The sequence below is a fragment of the Anarrhichthys ocellatus genome, unplaced genomic scaffold (genome assembly GCF_004355925.1).
Source record: "Anarrhichthys ocellatus isolate YVR2014 unplaced genomic scaffold, GSC_Weel_1.0 scaffold24, whole genome shotgun sequence".
Taxonomy (NCBI): Eukaryota; Metazoa; Chordata; class Actinopteri; order Perciformes; family Anarhichadidae; genus Anarrhichthys; species Anarrhichthys ocellatus.
This window is the reverse complement of record NW_022280054.1, coordinates 6,764,873-6,784,297: the sequence shown is the minus strand read 5'-3', so window position 1 is coordinate 6,784,297 and position 19,425 is coordinate 6,764,873. Positions and strand designations below refer to the sequence as shown.

General features: G+C 40.2%; 1 protein-coding gene across 2 annotated transcripts in view; it reads right to left on the bottom strand.

Moving 5' to 3' along the window:
- Window positions 1-2,569: 2,569 nt before the first annotated feature.
- The window catches only part of si (sucrase-isomaltase), a 65,109-nt gene continuing 48,253 nt past the window's right edge, over window positions 2,570-19,425 (bottom strand). For both annotated transcript variants that reach the window (XM_031860821.1, XM_031860820.1), the window contains exons 40-48: window positions 18,666-18,782; window positions 12,928-13,076; window positions 12,222-12,306; window positions 11,989-12,045; window positions 11,016-11,140; window positions 10,506-10,594; window positions 8,278-8,327; window positions 5,721-5,891; window positions 2,570-3,156 (exon numbers count right to left, since the gene is read on the bottom strand). In XM_031860821.1, coding sequence (XP_031716681.1) covers window positions 3,079-3,156; window positions 5,721-5,891; window positions 8,278-8,327; window positions 10,506-10,594; window positions 11,016-11,140; window positions 11,989-12,045; window positions 12,222-12,306; window positions 12,928-13,076; window positions 18,666-18,782 — 921 coding nt within the window. In that variant the 3' untranslated portion in view covers window positions 2,570-3,078. The remainder of the gene's footprint in view (window positions 3,157-5,720; window positions 5,892-8,277; window positions 8,328-10,505; window positions 10,595-11,015; window positions 11,141-11,988; window positions 12,046-12,221; window positions 12,307-12,927; window positions 13,077-18,665; window positions 18,783-19,425) is intronic.

Here is a 19,425-nt window from a genome sequence, read left to right as displayed (position 1 = left end):
ATAGCTCATGACTGACAGGTGAGATTTTTTACCCTGTGTGTCATGTGTGAGAGTGAGAGTGTGGGAGTTTGTCAACTGGTGAAAATGACTGTGGTCAGGTATGGTGATACTGGGTTGTCGGCACAGTTGCTATGCTCACAAAATGACAAGGTGACAGAAAACGATGTGTGAGAAGGAGTATGTAAGAGTGCAAAGAAATGGAGAAAGTGAGACGAGACAGTATATTCTGTAATTCCTTGATTTGTTTCTTACCTGTATATATACTGTGTGTCAGGGAAGGGTGCATTTAGAAATTCATGAGAAAAGAGACACTATAATGACTCTTAAATTCAAGATGCAGCTTTTCTTTTTCGAAATACGAATGAATGTAGGTGGTATCTTACGCACAGAGATGTTTCACAGACTGTTACATTAGCACCAGATGCACAGAACCACAACCACCCAATGCTTAATCATCTCAGTTAATATTCGTACCCGCAAAAAGTCTAAAGGCTCTTGACATTTCAGGTTACATGCACAAAGACAACACATAATTCATACACACTAATATGCACAAGCATACAAAAGTATATCAACACATTTAACACATTTTCACACAAACCCATACACACCCACAGACTCGTCACATCTGACAGTCTTTGAAGTTGTCAAAGTGTGTTCCTGCTTTCTCGCATGTTGTTTTATTTTTTTGTTTCCCCCTTCATCTGTGACACACTTGTATCTGTCAGTCACCCCAGTAACAAAGACGCATTGTTACGGCAGCTCATTTAAAAGCATGTCGGCTGGTATGACGTTTCTTTCAGAAAGTCGGTGAAAAACACATTGATCTGTGGACAATGAGATATAAATGAGTCTGTGAAAAGTGTTGGGCCACATTATTTCATTGTGTTGGAAGAAGGGAACTTTTTTTTTTTGTATTACATAGAAGAACTCTGGAAAAAATAATTGAATTCCATGAATACTGTCCGTAAATGCTGTACATGCATCATAGGTATATGTATACGTCCTGTGTTTTCTAGATACCGTATACCAGTTATACAACTGAGGCAGGACCATTTTGTGATACTCTACACAGACTACACGTTTCTGCCAAAACAGGTCCAAGCACAAATAAAAAATGTAAAATCCTCTTAATGTTGAACAAGAAAGCCAGATTTGAGTCCCACTTGGTGTAGTCTGTCGAGGTAGCTTGTTTTTGGCAGGAATTAAAGAGAAACTTGATTTCCCTTTTTTTTTCCTGCCAAAAACAAGCTGAAGTTTGATGATGATAATGTCAGGGGGCATTCGTTATTAAGTTTCGTTCTCCAGCAAAATCAGAGATGCAATATGTTGTTTTATTTTGTTTACTTTTTTTACTGATAAAACCAGTAACCACTAGTGTATGAATGTGATGGGACAGATAAAAATGTTGTTTCAGAGCTTTTATCCTCTCTGATATGACTTTCTCTTAATCCAGGATGAATAACTAGACAGATCACCTGCTCAATTAACCCTGCGGGCTTTGTTTACGAAAGTCAAAGCAAAAAACGTTGCTCTTCAAAATCACATTGTACCTGACGACAAGGGCTTGAATGAATCATCACAAACTTTTTAGACAAGAATCACAAATACACTGAGACACACACACACACATCCACCATTCAGCAGTGAACCCCCTTTGTACATTCTTACCCAAGCAGTGGCGATTGGAGTGGAAATCAATTCCAGGTGCCCATGGTTAAATTGATATAATTATGTTTACTGCAGGCTGAATAATGGATGACTCTATCATTATATGGGGAAGTAATGGGACGAGGCAAAGCACAGGTAGACAGCTCGCCCGCAGGTGAGAGCTATAATTAGTGTCTCCTGACACTCCCATACATGTACTGATGCATTCATAATTTCAACTGTGGGATCACGCAGGTACCCATGCATAATAAAACATAGCAATTCCAGCTGCATATCATAATTCCACTTCAGTCATTGTTACTCTGTTGGTGACTGCAGTTGTGCAGGGACTCACTCATCGCATAATGCATCTCTTGAATCTAAGTATTTCCAATCAGGACAATGGAAAGCAGACTTGTTGAGATGTTGCATGTGTGTCTTTCCACTGGTCATTAACTCTGGCTGTCTTTCATGTCATTGTAAACACCTGTTCTCTTATTTTGCGCAGCAGTTGGTTGCCTACTGATGTTTCTCTGTGGTGAAATAAGGGCCAGAACAATTTCACAAAATGACTCACTCTGCATGTGTTGTGGACACAAATCAGGTTAACATGTCTTTCCTGCTCTATTAAATGGATAATGTGACAATAACTGAAATTAGATAATATTTTCCCCTGTCCATCAAAAAGAAAGAACTGCATTTAGTCACAAAGAATAAGTACAAAAAGATGAAGTGCAACATGCAGGTTAGAATTTAAACATTTTATTTGATGAAGCTGATCATTTGAAGAAAACAAAATATAAGATTCACACATTTTACAAGCAACAAAGACATTAATATATATATTAATTATTAATATATATTATATATATATTAATTAATGTCATTTTGAAACATTATCCCCAAAAAGCTGTGCATTTTGAATGGTCTGTCGTGATTCTAAAGTTAATTTTAGCTAGGGTAGCTCAAACTAACATTACATTATTGAAGTTACTGCCAAACAGTTAGTAGCATGTGTGTGCATATGTGCAAGAAACAGTTAGCACCGCTGGTATTGGTGCTGTTTTAACACATTATGCAGATTTAAAGGGTCCTGGTGAGTTTTTTTGGAAACAAACAAAAGTTGTGTGTTGTGTTGAATACATTTCCTTCCTCATAAAGTGTTTGCAAGCTGAAAGTTTATAATCCTGTCAGATTGTATGAGGATCCCTTAATGTAATGTAAAAAAATAAAAAGCACTTTAATAATTTGGGGGATTATTTCTGCATTTCTTTTAATGGTACAGTAAACAAAACAGGCTCATCAATGAGAGTACATTTAGGTGATTTCATGTTTAAAAAAACACTGCATTTACTTTACAACATAATTCATGACTATGGACCAGGTATATTAATTATCTAATAAAACACAAAAACTGTACTCTGTGGGTTAGATGCCGGTGCTCCAGGTGATGGTAAATAGCTGATCCACACGAACAGACTTTGGAGTAGCATCTATTATCAGCTCCTATAGACACAATAAGAAAGGTTACTGTAGTTTACGTAATTATACATGTCGTCAAACCAGACATTGCCGATATTATTATATTGTTATGAAAGAGCATTCATTACTATGTAAAAGTAATGTTTGTCAAAAATGTGTGTGCAAGGGAAGTATAAATCATCCTGACATTGGTTTGAACGTGAGTGTGAATAATTGCCTGTCTACACACTTTACACGTTAGCCTGTGATAGACTGGTGGCATGTACAGGTCATATTCTGCCTCTTGGCCAATGCATTCGGCATAAACTAATCTCCATGCAACCCTGCACAGCAAAAGCGACTACAGATAATTGATGGTTAAATGGAACTTGCCTGTGACACGTGTGAAAATGGACACTACATTCCTCCTGTGCTGCACGTTGTGTCTGATTTAAAGGAAAATAATCCCATTTCATTCATGTCATATAAAAAAACATGGGTCCCCTGTGAAGTTAAAGAAACCTGGGCTTGTACATGTGATCATATATTGTAAATGACAGTACGAATAGGCCTATAATGATTCAGAATAAGACGTCCCGTAACAGACAGAAATAGCTCTCCCACATCATTGTATTTAAATGACACAGCGCCAGCTGCTTACTGTTTCTTTCAAGTTGATACCCTATCAGGCAATACTTAAGGAGATGAATGGATTGTCTTGCACCACAAAACCACTTATTACCATATGCATACTATGTCATCCTTATTCTCTCTCTCTCTCTCCATCCTCTATGCCCTTCCTCTTTCCCTCCACCCATCTTTCATTCTTCCTGTTTATATCTTTCACCTCTCTGTTCCTCTCTCCATCTGCTTTTTGTGATGTATTCTCTCTCTCTCTCTCTCTCTCTCTCCACCGCTGTCTGTCCTTCCTTTCCTCTCTCCTTTTCAAAGATGGAATGACTTTTCATTATTCTTTACCCATCCTTGCATCCTTAACACACACACACACACACACGCACAAAACCCCTCTGTCATTCTGACTTTCTTCATCTGCAATTCTTGCCGTCTCTTCTTGCTCCTCGCTGTCCGTCTTCTCCAAGAACAGTATAAATCAAACGCTTCCGGGCTTTTTCACCTATCATTATTTATGGAGCTGCTGTAGCTATCATTTTCATGCTTCCGATAAGTGCACTGAGTACAGTACACAACCTCGACAGGAATATTTTATCACAGGCCAAATGAGGAGAGGGAACACATGCTATCTTCTTAAACTTGGCCTTGGCTTCCGTTTTCTGCTGCTTCAAACTCTTGCAGTAGTAAATGTCTCTATCACCCCTCCTCACTGTAATATAGCCCTATACTCTACCTCCCCTCTAAACTCTTCTAGTGATTAAAGAATGTGTCCTCTAGCTGAATAACCTCGATTAAAAGTGACACCTTATAGCTCTAGCTCAATGTTGTAATCGACCTTAACCCTTTGATCTCTCTATTGAGGACTACAGAGGAGATTCACACACAAAACACTGTAGGAATTTCCTTCGACGTAAAGAACTGACAATATGCAAGTGTTCTCACATGCAGTGTCCACTAAAAATGGGACTCTGGACAAATGAATTACCACATTGTGCTGTACTGTAACCGGCCCTACGGCTTGGCCTTGTGCACACAACTCCTCCTGATTCTCTGTCACAGTTCTTTCCGCTAAACCATTGGAGCAGATGATGGAGCGAGCGAGAGGAAATGACAATCATTTTATATGAACGGCTTTAAAAATCGCTGTCCTGAGTCAAATCTTCGTATTCATTACAAAACAACAGTGTCAGGGGGAACGCAGAGTTGATTACAGCTGTCAGATGACAAAGTGCGGCACAGCAGGGGGTTGTGAACCTGAGCTGTTTTTTTTTTTTTTTTTTTCGTTGAAGTGACAGCTTTTGACTGGCAGGGAAATGCTCAATCAACTTGAAGGCTTGTGCATGTAATGATGAAGGAGGCTTACTGAGCTAAGTGTGTTAATGCTCAAATTGAACTATTAAATGCAATGACACTGATTGTATGCATGTTGGACAGTGATTAATATGTTTATTTTGGGGTTATTCGAGCGTAAGCGAGGGTGAATACATTTGTGCGATGCAACAGAATATGTGTGCTTTTATACACATCATTTATTCTTCTATTACCAACAAAGTTTCCAATCCCTGCTAAGGGGGTGCCTCAGTCTACTATTTATGTTCTCAATGATTAGTGAATAAGACTGAAAAAACACACAAAAAACAGGTGATGCTGTGAGGCAATTCACTGTGAACTTGAAACTGGAAACATTTTTCTGTTTTCTTAAATGGCTTTCCTGCGGCTTTGAAGCTGCAGTATGATGTGCTTTGTCCATTTAATAAAACATAAAATAAACAGGATATACCATTCCGTTTCTGTCTGCAACTGTGTCCACAGAAATAACCATGAATTGCATTTGCAGGTCACAGGACCTTGTCCTATAATGGTTGGTCAGCGGTCTGCTGAGTTGTGTTTATCATGATGAAGCTGCACAATGGCAGAAAGCATGATGTTAAACCTTTTTAAAAACCTTTAAAAAACATCTTAATACATTTACTGACCTGAGTGTCAATGTCGTGCTTCGGGGTCAGTGGGTGTGCCATTCCAGCCACGTCTGTCAGGTTTACCTCTGTGATTTTAACACTGCCTGCTCCCCAAACCCTCACCTCACCCAGGGTCAAGCCGTCAGCAGGATCCAGATTGCTGTTGATGAGCCGACAGGTCAAGGTGTTCTGGAAGTGAAAGTGTTGGAGACGGCAGGAACAAAGACACGGGGTTATTCCAAATAGATGAAAAGAAAATCATGTTCTTGATTCATATTAGGTGAAATCCATTCTCCGCTTCATCTCTTTACCGAGAGAGATTTAACATTGGGGTATCTTTCTCCATGTCACTGGTTTTATACCCACCATATTATATTTCTTACTATATGCTTTGCTTTTAGTAGATAATCTTCTGTGGAAAGAGTTTGATTGTCTGATTAGTTTTACATCTGTGCTCACAATGTGAGGGACACAAATGTTTAATGTCCCAGATTATCAATGAACCAAAGTGGGGCTACTGATAGCCCCTTAAAGAAGACTATTTTGAAGAAGACTAAGATGTTCTTACTTTGTAAAAAATGGCCTCACACTGAAGGTCCACAACTCCTATGGAGCGAGCTACAGCAACACACACAAACATACACACCTACATTCGAATACCCATCCAAAACGGCATACGATCTGCTAATCTGCCAGGCAGCACTGGCCTCATTGCCCAACTTATCCTCATCTTCTCACATCTGCCTGTTCACACACACACACACACACACACACACACACACACACACACACACACACACAGACACACACACACACACACAAGCACATTCAAACACAAAAACACACACACTCTTACTGCCTCTCTCCCCCCTTTGGCTGTCAGACAGTGTGGCTGTTTTATCGCTGTGTGAAATTGCTTTGGAATGAGCCTGATGGTAGGCAGAGGACAGCCACAGATGTTTGGCCATGGTAGCTCTATGTGGGCATGTGTATACTGCAGATGTGTGCGTATATGTATGTGTGCGTTTGCGATTAAGCGTTCGCTCGTTAATGTGTGTCTCTGTGTGATTGTGTGCCTTTGCCTGGCTAGGAAGCAAATAGGGCTGGGTTAGGCCCATTAGTCCCAGTGATTAGGGGGTTTCTGTCATGTCTGACTATAAATGTGATCAAACTGCGGCCTGGTAAACTCCTCTCGCTGAAATTAGCCACAAGAATTGTGCACATACTAGACAAACTGTTTGGTGCAAAAACAGGCACAATTTCATATTTGATGTACATCTATATATACATTTGTTTTAACTGATTGGTGATGTCATGGCGCATGTGGCAAAGTCATGCAAACACAAAGAACAACGTTTTTGGCTTTATCTGGCAGACCGTTTTACACACCTTTTTTTAAACCCCTTGCCATGTCCGAATACTAATAAATATTAAAATACTATTTCATGAAAATAGGGTATTCATCAAATTGGAGGTGGTAGATGGTGCGCATCTAATAGCTGCACATATGCAATCTAAGGGAAGCATCTGTGGAAAACAATCACTCATTATTATGAACAGAATCAAGTTTGCTTTAATCACACTTGAAGTGCAACATAAAAAAAATGCAACATACAACAAAAGATTTTTTTGTTATTCTATTTTTTGTTTTTGTAATTTTGAAATCAGTGTTCCTGCTTTAGGCAACTGAAGCCGCACAATTAATTGTTGTGTTTGTGATAAGAGGTTGCCTGTGTAGGCAGAAATATAAGTGCAATTTCATGCCAAAACAAGTACCAGAAACACACTGTGATCTGCATAAACACAACCACAGCTGCTCCACTCCAACCGCCTGCACTTATCTTTTTGAAAAATCCAGGTGTCTACACAACAAAAGCCTTGCCTCCGTTGAAGATGGCATTGTGACTTCATTCGGGCTGTCAGCTTGGTGATGGCGCAAAAGCTTAAGGCTTTAGACTCTTACTATTACATTTAGATCATCAAATTTCAGTATAAAATTCTACAAATTGACTCTACAAAATCCATTTTACAGTGTCTCCTTTCTTATTCAACAATCTTAAAATTGTTAAGATTGTAAAATAATTGTAATTTCAGCATGACATGCACAAGACTGCTGAATTGCACATTGTACATGCAGTAATCCTCTCCACTACCTCACCATTTTAGTTGTATTAAAGCCTGTAGAATCTTCTTTGTTAAAGTTTTTATATACTGTGACTCTCGTTTAATAAAAATGAATCTACTATACTTATAGATTATTATATGCTATTATAAAGTGATTCATCGACTAAAGCATTTGTATGTCATTACTTAGTTTGATAGGTGTCAAAAGAAGGTTTTTTTTACAGTGAGAACTTTTTCTCCTCCAAAAGCGGTAAAATATCAATTTAAATCACATCTTAGAGTTAGACATGAATTCTGCGCTAATGGTTTCCAACAGTTAAGCTTTGACATCCACTTACCACAGCCCTGTTGCATGGTAAAGCATGGGCTCTTTGTCCACTCTCACTGCATAAATAGAAATAATAATGATAGACAAAAAGAGACGTGACATGCAGTTGGCCCTTGAACTCACCGATTCTGCTGTGAAGGAGGTCAGCAGATATTCAGATTTCTTGACTGTGTCTGAGGAGAGAGAATGAGAGTGAATTACACGCCAAACCACAAATGGAGACAGTGGAGGGACAGAGAAAATAGATGTGTGACTACCTGAATGAATGACAGGACAGAGAGATGAGGAACTGTATGGACAAGTGAGTGTTCATATTGACCACACGACTGAGTTTGTATTCGACTGACTGACTGGATGGACAAATAATAAATATAATCACCTTGAATGAGTGAGTCATGTAGTGAAGGGTTGCGTTAATGAGTCAATGAAGCACTTAGTAGCATCATGAATGGATCAAAAAACAACAACAACTGGCCAAGTGACTGGCTGGATGAGTTAACATGGAGTACTTACTCATTAACAGACTCGTCACAAAGCATTACTGGTTGATTAAATGAGAAACTAATATAATTAGGGTGGTAAAATTAATGATTAACCCACTATGCTGCTTAGCTGTATGAAAAAGGCTGAATAATTAATTGGGTGCATGAATGAGTAAACTTAGGACTGGTTGGATGAAACTGATACTGTAACTAAAGCACAAATGAGTCAGCCTGAGTTGACAGCGGAGTGAATAGCGCATCCCTTGGAAGTGAAACTCAAGCATGCAGGATTCAAGAAAAGCAGAGATAACACAGGTAAGCAGGCGCCGTAGCGAGAAGCAGAGCAAACTAGAAAGACTGAGGCAGGCTACACTGCAGACAGACAGGGAGACGCAGAAGAGAGGAGCGAGGGAGCAGATACAAGAGGAATGATGGAGAGCATATCTCCAGGCAGCGACACGGGGAATTACTGTAATAGTTTCCGTCAGTCCCCTTCTCTGTCATCCCTCGTTCTATCTCTCCCTCTTTCCTTTGTCCCAACACAAACACGCCCTTCACAGAGCAGTGAACTTCTCACAGAAGCACTTCAGAGGCTGATTCTGTCCGCATATCGGTGTGTGTGTGTGTGTGTGTGTGTGCGTGTCTGTGTGTGCGTGCATGTGTGAACGACTGAGCAAGTGGAGAGAGACTATGTTCTAGTTGTCTGTGTGTATCTGATTAAATCAATGAAGAAATTCATATTCAGTGAAAATAACTCCATGTGCTTTCGCAAACTGTATAAGAGTGAATGAAAAAAGGAATGCAAGTACAAACTGAACAATCTAAACATTAAGTGTTTTTTTGTTTCTTTACGACTGGATTCAGCCTTCTCTTCTCTGGCTGACCCTCCATGCTGTTGCTGCTGCAGCTTTGCTTCTCTCTCTTACTGTGGGGTTGTGTTGTTTTAGTTTCTTGCTTTGCTTTGCTTCATCTTTTCAACCCTTACATCTTACACTAATGCACAGCACACACTACTGCCTTCACTGATATCCACACCCCGCACTTTAATTACTTAATAACGTGTAACCTGTTTAATGTTCACGTGGCGTGTCCCTTTTCTGTTATGGCCACTTAAGCCAGGTTGTACCATCTGTAAATCACAAAATAAATAGTACCTTATGTTTAGTCCTTTTTGTCATAATTAAAAGGTTCAAAAGAGGCAAAAGTATTTATGAATTGACTTTTGCCGTGTGTGTGTGTTTGTGTGTGTTTTAAGTACTACCAGCTGCTTTTTAAGGTCAACTAAATCATGGTACTTAGTCCAATTCTTCCTCACATGAGCTTTCAGCATTTTCAGTAATTAACTGTATCACAACAGGCTCCTGAAAGGATTAAATTAAAATGTGATATAATCCGGAATCAGCATATAAAATGTGGCTATCCTGTATTTTGATTTGATTACTGAACAGGCCTACTGAGCCAAATGTCACCCCCCCCCCCCCCCCTAGTCTTAACCTCAAATGTTACTCAAAGAGAAACGTACCAACAACAAAGAGACTCAAAATGTCCCCAAACACACAAAAAACAGCAACAATGAGTTAGAAACGGACCAAAACAACAAAGAGATGCATGACATATGCAAAGATACTGACAAACAACTCTGAAAAGGGGCAAAAAACACACAGAGAGACAAAAAATGGTGACAATGAGATCCAAAACAACCACAAAGAGACTCAAAATGACATAAGAGACACAAAAAGGCAACAAAAACTATCACGAACTATCACGAATAATACATCAATAAATATTATGTAAAAAAAAAAAATACATGCTATTCGCCCGCTTTCTCTCTCTCTCTGTATGGGTGTTCGAGGGTGACCTTTCGCTTACCTATCCCTTCTCCATCATCCCAGAAGAACGACCCTTTAGCAGTTCCATTGTCGCTCAGGGCAACGATCAGTCCTAAAGGATTCTTCCGACTGAAACAGAATGGGCAGAGAGGGTTATAGCGGATTGCTACAGGACGGCATCTATTTATACTTGCTGCTGAGGACAAATACATTAACATTTCAGCTGGGGGGTTCCATCTGATCTCACCTCTGCTGGAGCATTCATCACCCCTCTAACTTTCACGCTCTCTCATTCTGACCTCCTTTTTTAACACACGCTAACAATCATAGATGGCATTCATTTTGATGAATGTTGGCCATACGAAAAAAAAACACTCAAACACAACAGTGACGCATATTCACGTGTATTCCCCTTCCCCAGGCACCCGGTATCTCTGCATAGGCATTGACACACAAACAGCTGGAAATCACACACAAACGTCACACTAAACACACAGGATGCTGACCTGTAGTTGTGTGCAGTCATCAGCCATGATGTGTGCAGGCTTACCTGTAATATGTCGTGTTCTCTGGTTTCTGCCAGGGTAAGATATATCCACCTCGGATATGAAGGTTAATATGGTCCAAGGGTGTGGGCATGTTAAGCATTTGGCCGCGCACTTCAACTTCTTTGGCCTGATAAAAGAAGCAATAATTGCATTCTATTAAAATACTATAAACAGGATTAGTAATTGAATTTTGATTCATTTCATTCAACAGTTCCTTTGTGTGAAATTGGCATTTGTGCGCCGGTAAATCACAAAGCTCGCCGTAAAATATGTGACATCTATAAAGGCTCAGTAATTTATTACATGCCAAAATAATTCTTTGCAAGCTTCTTTCTTCCAGTATTTTCCACTTCGTCCCTGGTCCCTTCTCTTACAGCTTACACCTCTCTGTGTGCTTAATGGAGGTAAACACTCCTGTCCACCGTCCCATGTCCCAGTTTAAATTGTTGTTCCTCAAGTTTTGTTTGGCTTTATGATGCCGTCTAACAGATGGGGAGTCCCCTTGCTAGAAAGAGACAGAGCGATTGGATGTTTGTTTTTGTCATCAAGGCGCCTTCTGCCATTGTTGAGCTGTAAGTCTGTAATAATGTTGTCAAAGATGTAATTTGGGTTTTCTTGATGTGCTCTCAGCCTCTTATTCTGTCTTGGTTTACCCACATATTTTTTTTTTTTTTTGTAAAAATTGTTTTTTAGACATAAAGCACGTCATTGATGCAGTGCTTAGCATCTTCCAGATAGACAAAAGATATGATGCACGGACATATTGTTATATGGTATGCATTGTTATTGCATCCGCACTAATCAGCCAGTCAGATCTCTTTCAATAATAGACGCTGTGATTACTGTTCAGTGTTATATATACTGTATTGTTGCACCAGGTGTGTACCAGGAGTGCTTAATTTTCATCTGCAGGATTTTTTTGCAATGCATTAGACAATAGACTTTGTTTTATGGCTGCTATGGACTTGGACTCACCGTGTGGAAGTCATACCAGCGTGCATTAGGAACATAGCCATCCACACTCCTGGCTCCCTGTCAATCACAAAGTTAGTCAATCCAAAGAATGAGTCCAACCAAATCATAGGAAAACACAGGCACAAGAAACAGACTGACAAATATCCCTGAAATGATTGAAAAGTTGCATGTGTGACATCTTTACTAATGCATAGCGTTAGAAGCAAAGAAGCTGTGTGCGTGTGTGTGTCTACCTGGTCGAGAGCAGGGGTGATAAGTAGGGCAGGTCCCCAGAGGAATTGCTTGTAGATGTCCCATGTGGTTTTATCATTCACAAACCTGTGACACACCAGCACAGATGCCAATAAGCCTGACTAGAAAAAAATATCACTAGCACTCTCTCCTGTGTCCTCAGCCCAGACGACTGCTCAAGTACTCATTCAGATTTCAATGGTTTGAAGATGCAAGCCAAATATCCCTGCCAGACTCACCCTGCCAGCTCCTTAAATACCATCTGTGACTTTTATAAGAGTCTCTTAAAATGAATAAATATGTTTTTCTTGTCATACAGTTCCACACATGCACACATGGGAGTTGCAGAATATAGCCACAGTCTATAGTTAACTGTCTCACTAGAATTGAAATAGAAAGTGCCTTGCTCAAGGGCCGCATAATGGCAGCTTCTGTGGCAGGAAAGAAACTCCTACTTTTTCTAAACCTTTCAAGATATTCAAATGAGGAAAAAGTCACAAACCGGCTTGTTTAACCTACCTGCAACGTGTACCCACCCATTTAACTTAAAATCTGTAATGTATAAAGGAGGCTTTGATGGTGACATTCATAAAGAACGATCCATCCTGGTAATAACTTCGTGATTTGATTAAGTGATTACATGTAATGCTTGAGCCCCGGTGTAAGAAGAAAAGATAAGACCCGTGTGTGTCAAGACTCCGTGCTTACTCATGCAAGAGCGGTCTGACTACTGTGCTTCCTTTGGCATGAGCCTCATACATCAGTGTGTACAGGTAGGGCAGGAGGCTGTAACGGATGTTCAAGACATCCCGGGACGCCTCAGAGAATGTGGAATTCCAAGCAACAGGATCTTGTCTCTGAGAGGAAAAGAATGTAAAAATGGTTATTAAAGACAGGTTAACCAAAATGAACAGTAACAAAAATATTATCTCTGGTACCAATGGCTGGAGTTTCTAGACTCTAAACTCCAAATCCAATAAAGTAACATTTCCTGAATCAGTCAATTTATTAGGGGGATCTCCTAATTCAGTGGTTCTTTGAAACTTTTTTTCAACAATGTACACCCTTTTAAATATTTGTTTTAGCCACGTATCCCCTACCATGCGCAAAACATTTTTGGTAAAGTAAAAGCTCATAAAGAGGTACAACACAGCGTTGCACCATCAGTGTCTGATTTACTAAACAACAACCATGTAGCTGAAAAACGCTTTAATGCTATGTTTCAAATGTTCACAATCCATCACTAAATGAATGGGAAACCCATTCTATGTCATTGTGCAATACGAATAAGACGACATTGTCTGTTTAGTGAGAAACATGAGCTGCTATGTCACTTGTTTTTCCGTGTTTGCACGAATCAAGCACCAATCCTTTATCTTGATTTCCGTCTGTCATTCAATATCCAAACTGTCTTCCCGGTCACACTGAACAAACGTTATCTTCAAAGTGATTGTATTTGTTTGCGACAGATGACCGTCTACGGCAGTTAATGATTACATTGAAAATTTGAATATCTAATATAAAATGTGGTTTATCGAACTCATATTATGCATTTTTTTTATTGAACTTATTAAGGTAACTTATATTTATATTATTAATTATGCTTAACTGATATATTTTAACCCTAGGGGTTCTTTAGAGTAGTAGTTTAGAGTTGTACCCCCATTTGAGAAACACTGCCCTAGTTGAGACAATCTGTTTTAAGCAATGCCAAATGGAGAAGTCAAAATACCTGTACAGCATCCACTGACTGAGTTTGTTTACTTGCAGCAAGAGAAAAGTGCTCAGTGTTTGAGGAAATATATTCACGGCTTCAATAGAAGCACAGATACAGGGAAAAGCCAGCAGAGCATGAACATGCTACGTTTACATGTGTCCATGCATTAGATGTAGATTGCACACAGCTCCGTTTCTCTTATACTATCACTGTGTTCCAAGTGTTGACGCTTTCCTGTTTGGATGTCACAACATGCTGAAAATTATTAACTGTAAAATGTGACAATGTGTAGAGAGACTGACAGGAACACTAGGTAGTTTGTAGCATGCCAGAAATACTGGCCTGCGTGCATTTATACTGATAAATGATGCCCAAACTATTCTGCCCCACACTGCACTGACATTTACCTCATTTTTAATTGCCAACAAGTGTAACGTCCTCTTAAGAGACAAGGACAGAAAAAGAGGACACGGTGTACTGTCATTTAATAGATATGGGCCAATCTAAATGTATTGGCTCATTTTCTGGAATTGTAGAGAGGACAATCATCAATCGGGTCAAGTACACACACACACACACACACACACACAGACACACACACACGCACAGAGGAGGACACTGAAGCGTGTCATCAGCATATGCTTCTCCCCATGATACTGTGTGTGTGTGTGTGTGTGTGTGTGTGTATGCGTTTGTGGGGCTTCTCACATTGTGTTATGCAGTTAAGTGTGAATCTGTGTATTTGTCTCCTGTCTTTCAATGTAAGAAAAAAGAAAATCCTAAAATATTGTCATAAAAATCATCACAGAGAGCAATACAAGAGACAGCCATTTTATTCCCAGCTGCAATTTTACTGGGTCAGATTTGATAATAGTTATTAACTGTAGCCCAGTGGTTACTAAGTATAGGCCTAACAGCACACGGTTGGATACAGAGGATTTCCATTATCTTATGACCTAAGGAGTTTACCAGATTACCGTTTCATTTTCCGAGGAAATTTACAAGATTGTAATTATCTGGAAACCCAGGAGTTATTCTACCTGTCTCCCTTTTCACCAACCCTCATTTGCACCCCCATGTCTTAGGATAAGATGTGATCACCGGGAAGTAATTATCATTGTAAGTTCGAATAAATCAAAATGAGTATGAGCTTATGTTGGTTTCACAATTAGAGAGAGGACAGATACAGTCGATGCAATGCATATACAATTTAGCCGACCCACCCAAGCCGGATGAGTCCAGACAGTGTGCCAGGGCCGGCTTGGGGCGGTTTTGCTGTGTAAAGCTTCAGGCTCAAGTAAGGTTGGGTTATTTTCAAGTGTAATTCATTAAGACATTCCTCTCTTTTTTTTTCTCTCATCTCAACTCCAATCATCATCTCAATTATGCCCATGTGTGTCATGTGTTGCAAGTATATATGCAATGCCTGGTGGGATGTAGGAAGAGAGACCTATGTGTAGTTGAATTAGCCTGGTGAGCTAATCAGTAGTGGAAGAAAAAAAAATCTTACCAAATTATTCAGTGAAGGACAATGCATTGTGGAAACATTCTGACTTTGTTGTGACCACTGATAAATATGCCACTGGCTATACGCAACGTAGAGATCCCTGTGATACTCTGACATATCTCTTCAGCGACAATTCGTCCTGGTCCCACTAACAGCACGAGAAATATCCGTTGGTTGAGCAGTAGCCTGCAGTGTCTTGATACCGACACACAGGGCATCCTTTAGCGTCTGTATGAGAAGCACCGGGCTTTCAAGTACCTCCAATGTAAACTAATCCTCGTCATTATTAAATTCTCAAAGCAACGCACAGTATTTAACAATGAGAAGTCCTCCAATGGGGGGGTGGAAGAGTTGGTGGATGTGTCACACAAACACAGGACTTCACACACTCAAGGGGCCGGTGTGTGAAAACACAGTGCTAGGAGGAGTGCTGTCTTGAGAGAGCACCTGTTAGAGATTTGGGTTATCGGCTCAAAAGGGGGACCCCTGAGAGCACGCAGCCGAACATCATTCATTTCCACATATCGTCCACATTGCAATGATATAAAGCTATTTGAAAATCTGCAAAGTTTCCATTTAATGTGGGGCCTTGCTAATGACAGAAAATGTAGCTTGATTTAAAACTTTGCAGAACCTCTGGTATTTGAATAAACAGGTCTGGTTAGACCGCTGCCACTCAGGTTAGCACTGTGTTCCACCCTAACATTCAATCAAATAGTGTATCTATAGTGTTCCTACATTGAAATAATCTAAATTAATACTAGTCCAGCCTGCACCACCAAAATACTTTGGTGTAGATGCTGTCATTGTGTAGGAAGTACGATCACCAACAAGATAATCTCCTGAAGACTTTGATACTTTTTAACATTCAGTCGCACAAATCTTACATGACTTGGCAGTTACACCACTGTCTGTTGGACCCTCAAGGTAGACTTTTCATTAGTGGAAAACCAGAGATGGGATTGATGAAAAGATGAAAGTGGGGAGTGCTGAAGAGTGAGAAGCAGACCGAGAATCTATCTTATGAATTCACCTAATTTATGGTCACATTGATAGTGGCAAAAGGCCCTGTGAACCACACAGATTGTAGACAGATATGCATGTGTGTGTGTGTGTGTTTGTGCACATGCTCGCACGCATGCACGGCATCAAGGGAAAATGAGGTTATCTGGCTGTGTCAGCCGTTCTCATCTTTTCTCTCCTCTGCATGGTATTTCTCTTCATTTATCTGTCTGGAATCTAGTCCCTCGCCCCACCTCATAAACCTTTTGAGTTTCTGTTTTGCATTGTATAGCACACATCTTAAAAAAGAAAATATTTAGACAAACAATAATATGTCCCTTCGGGCGAATAACAATATGCGCGTTTCAAATATGAAACTATTGTCTGAGAATATACATCTTGTTTAATTAATTTTGCATTGTTCTGATGTGACTGTGGACACTGCAGCATATTGCTGGTGCAGTGAAATTATCTCCAGGTCAACATTGAAAGTTGTCTGAGGGCAAAGAGACACTAGGCGTGACAGAGCTCTGGGAATGACTCTGCAAAAACTCTCCTTCCTCTTTCTCCCTTCACTGTTTCTGACCTTGTGTACCCTCCGGTCTGGTTTGTGGTGTTAATACTTTGTTGTCAAATGCCTTGTTAAGCAGACGCGGAGGTTACAGTCACTAACTGTCTAGTGATTGGGGATTTTATGTGGCTGAGGGGAAAAATAATACAGTCTTCAGAGGAGATTACATAAATAACTGACCTTGATTTCATTGTCTCCCATTTCACAGTCCTGGTTTGTGTTTTTTCTTTTCTCCTATTGCCAAGCACCCTCCTCTCTCACGTTCCTTTTCTCACTTGATCACAGGTGTTTCAAAATCGGCAAATTGTTTATTCAGCCTTGTCCCAGCTTTCATTTCCTTGTCACTACCCTTTGTCACCACCATTTAACTTGCTAAATTGCCATCTTGTTTCACTCTCCGCCAATTTTATCCCTCATCATTTTTTTTCTTTCTCTGTCTCATAGCCTCTGAACTTTTCAACCCCTCCCTATTCCTTTATCTGTATTTGCATGTCAGTATTTCACCTCTTGATCCTATTGTTTTTTTGTATTTTTCTCTGTCTATCCATCTTACTATTTTTACTCTGAAATTGTCATGTGCCGCCCTCGGCTGTCGTGTGTGTGTGTGCTTTTTCACATCAATTTTCTCCATGTTTAAACACCTATTTGCAAGACATTATTAAATGATTGGAATCACAGGGTGTATGTGTGTGTGTATGGAGTGGAGGTTAGGTGGTGTGCAGTGGTGCCTAGATCACCTTGAGAATTCAATTATGTCCCCACCCCATGCCGCTAAAAAGCACAGGCACCGACACACACATGAATGCGCGCACAAACACACACACACACAAACTGTGTCCTGTCTGGTATTGCAGACTCCGGTGCAGAGAAAGTTCGCCTGGTGGGATCGATCTCCGGACGGGCGTTATTGGATTTTTCAGATGTGTTCCAACACTCTTAAAGGTTACCGCTAGAATGAATGCCACCGACACTACACCACCAAACAGGTCTATCTTTTTGTGTGTTTGTGTATGTCAGACACAGATTAAGAGAGAGTTGGGTAGAGAAAGCAACCTATTCTTTTTTTACAGACAATAAGACTGATGAATACTATATTCATACAGCTTGAGCCTCTGTTTTCAGAGCAGAGTTATGGTCATCTCTTGAGCTACAGTCGGCACCGGCTTGGTATCATTTAAGGCGAGTGAAATCAGCTCTCATACCTTGCGAAAGTATTTGTAAAGCACATTTGGAATGCAACAACTGTTCTGTGTTGCAAGATTCGTGATGATCTTTATTTGTACTTGTCTGGTGTACACAATGGCAACCGTATGGTGACATCACCCTATCCTCGGTTTTACAGATGTCATTTGTTTCCTATTACCATCATCATTGTACTGTAAGCATGCAGCCACTGTGGTATATTGTTTTTGTAGTTAGAGGACCCATTTGTAGTTGCAAAAAAAAAAAAAAAAAAGGCACGTTAGCTTGAATGTACCTAAGCAACAATGATTAAGCTATGGCTCCACAGTTGACCATCACCATGAAACAAGCAAGCACAAATAGGAGCAAATATAAGTATTGTTTGGGTAGGAAGCTTAATTTAAGTAGGTTTACAGTCCCGTGCATCTAAATTGTGAGTGTTTTTCTCCTAATTTGAATTTGCCCACCTCGTTACCCTTGCCATTGTGGTTGCGTGAGTATGGATAGAAGGCACCCAGCTGCATCCAGCGAAGACACATCTCATACTCAGCGGCATTGAAGAACCCACATATGTCTGCACCAGTCTGAAAAAGAGGGACAGACAATAAACTGTTAGTATGAATGTGTGTGTGTGTGTGAGGAGACATAGATGGACAGAACTGTGGGCACCAGGGTGCAGGTGTGACTATAAGGATTATTTAATTGATAACAAATTTAGAGTTTATGAAGAATAAGATTATATGTTATAGATTGCTACTATTTTACCCAAAAAAACATGACACACACGGGTTTGCTTTTTTGAGAGCATATATACGACAATTGGCACTTAAGAGGAATTCCTCTTTGTACACAGGCTATTACCAAGGTCCTAAGGCCCGCTTTCCACCTAACACATTGTTGAAGGGCCTGCTCTATTCGTGGGGGCCCCCAGCACACGGACCCCAGTGCAACAGCACATCCTGTACTGTCTATATTTATGCCCCTGGTCACTCTACTTTTGTTGCAAGCATCGAATTTCCTTGTCCTTGAGTGCGACACCGCAAGAGTGAACGATGTTGTGTATCTGACCCTCTGGCTGGCTCGGGCACGCAAATGATTTACCATATTGGGATCGATGAGGTGTCAGATTACAATTATTATTAGATGCACTGAGGAGGAGAGACAATAGAAGGACAGCATGTGATGGAGAGAGAGAGAGAGAGAGAGAGAGAGAGAGAGAGAGAGAGA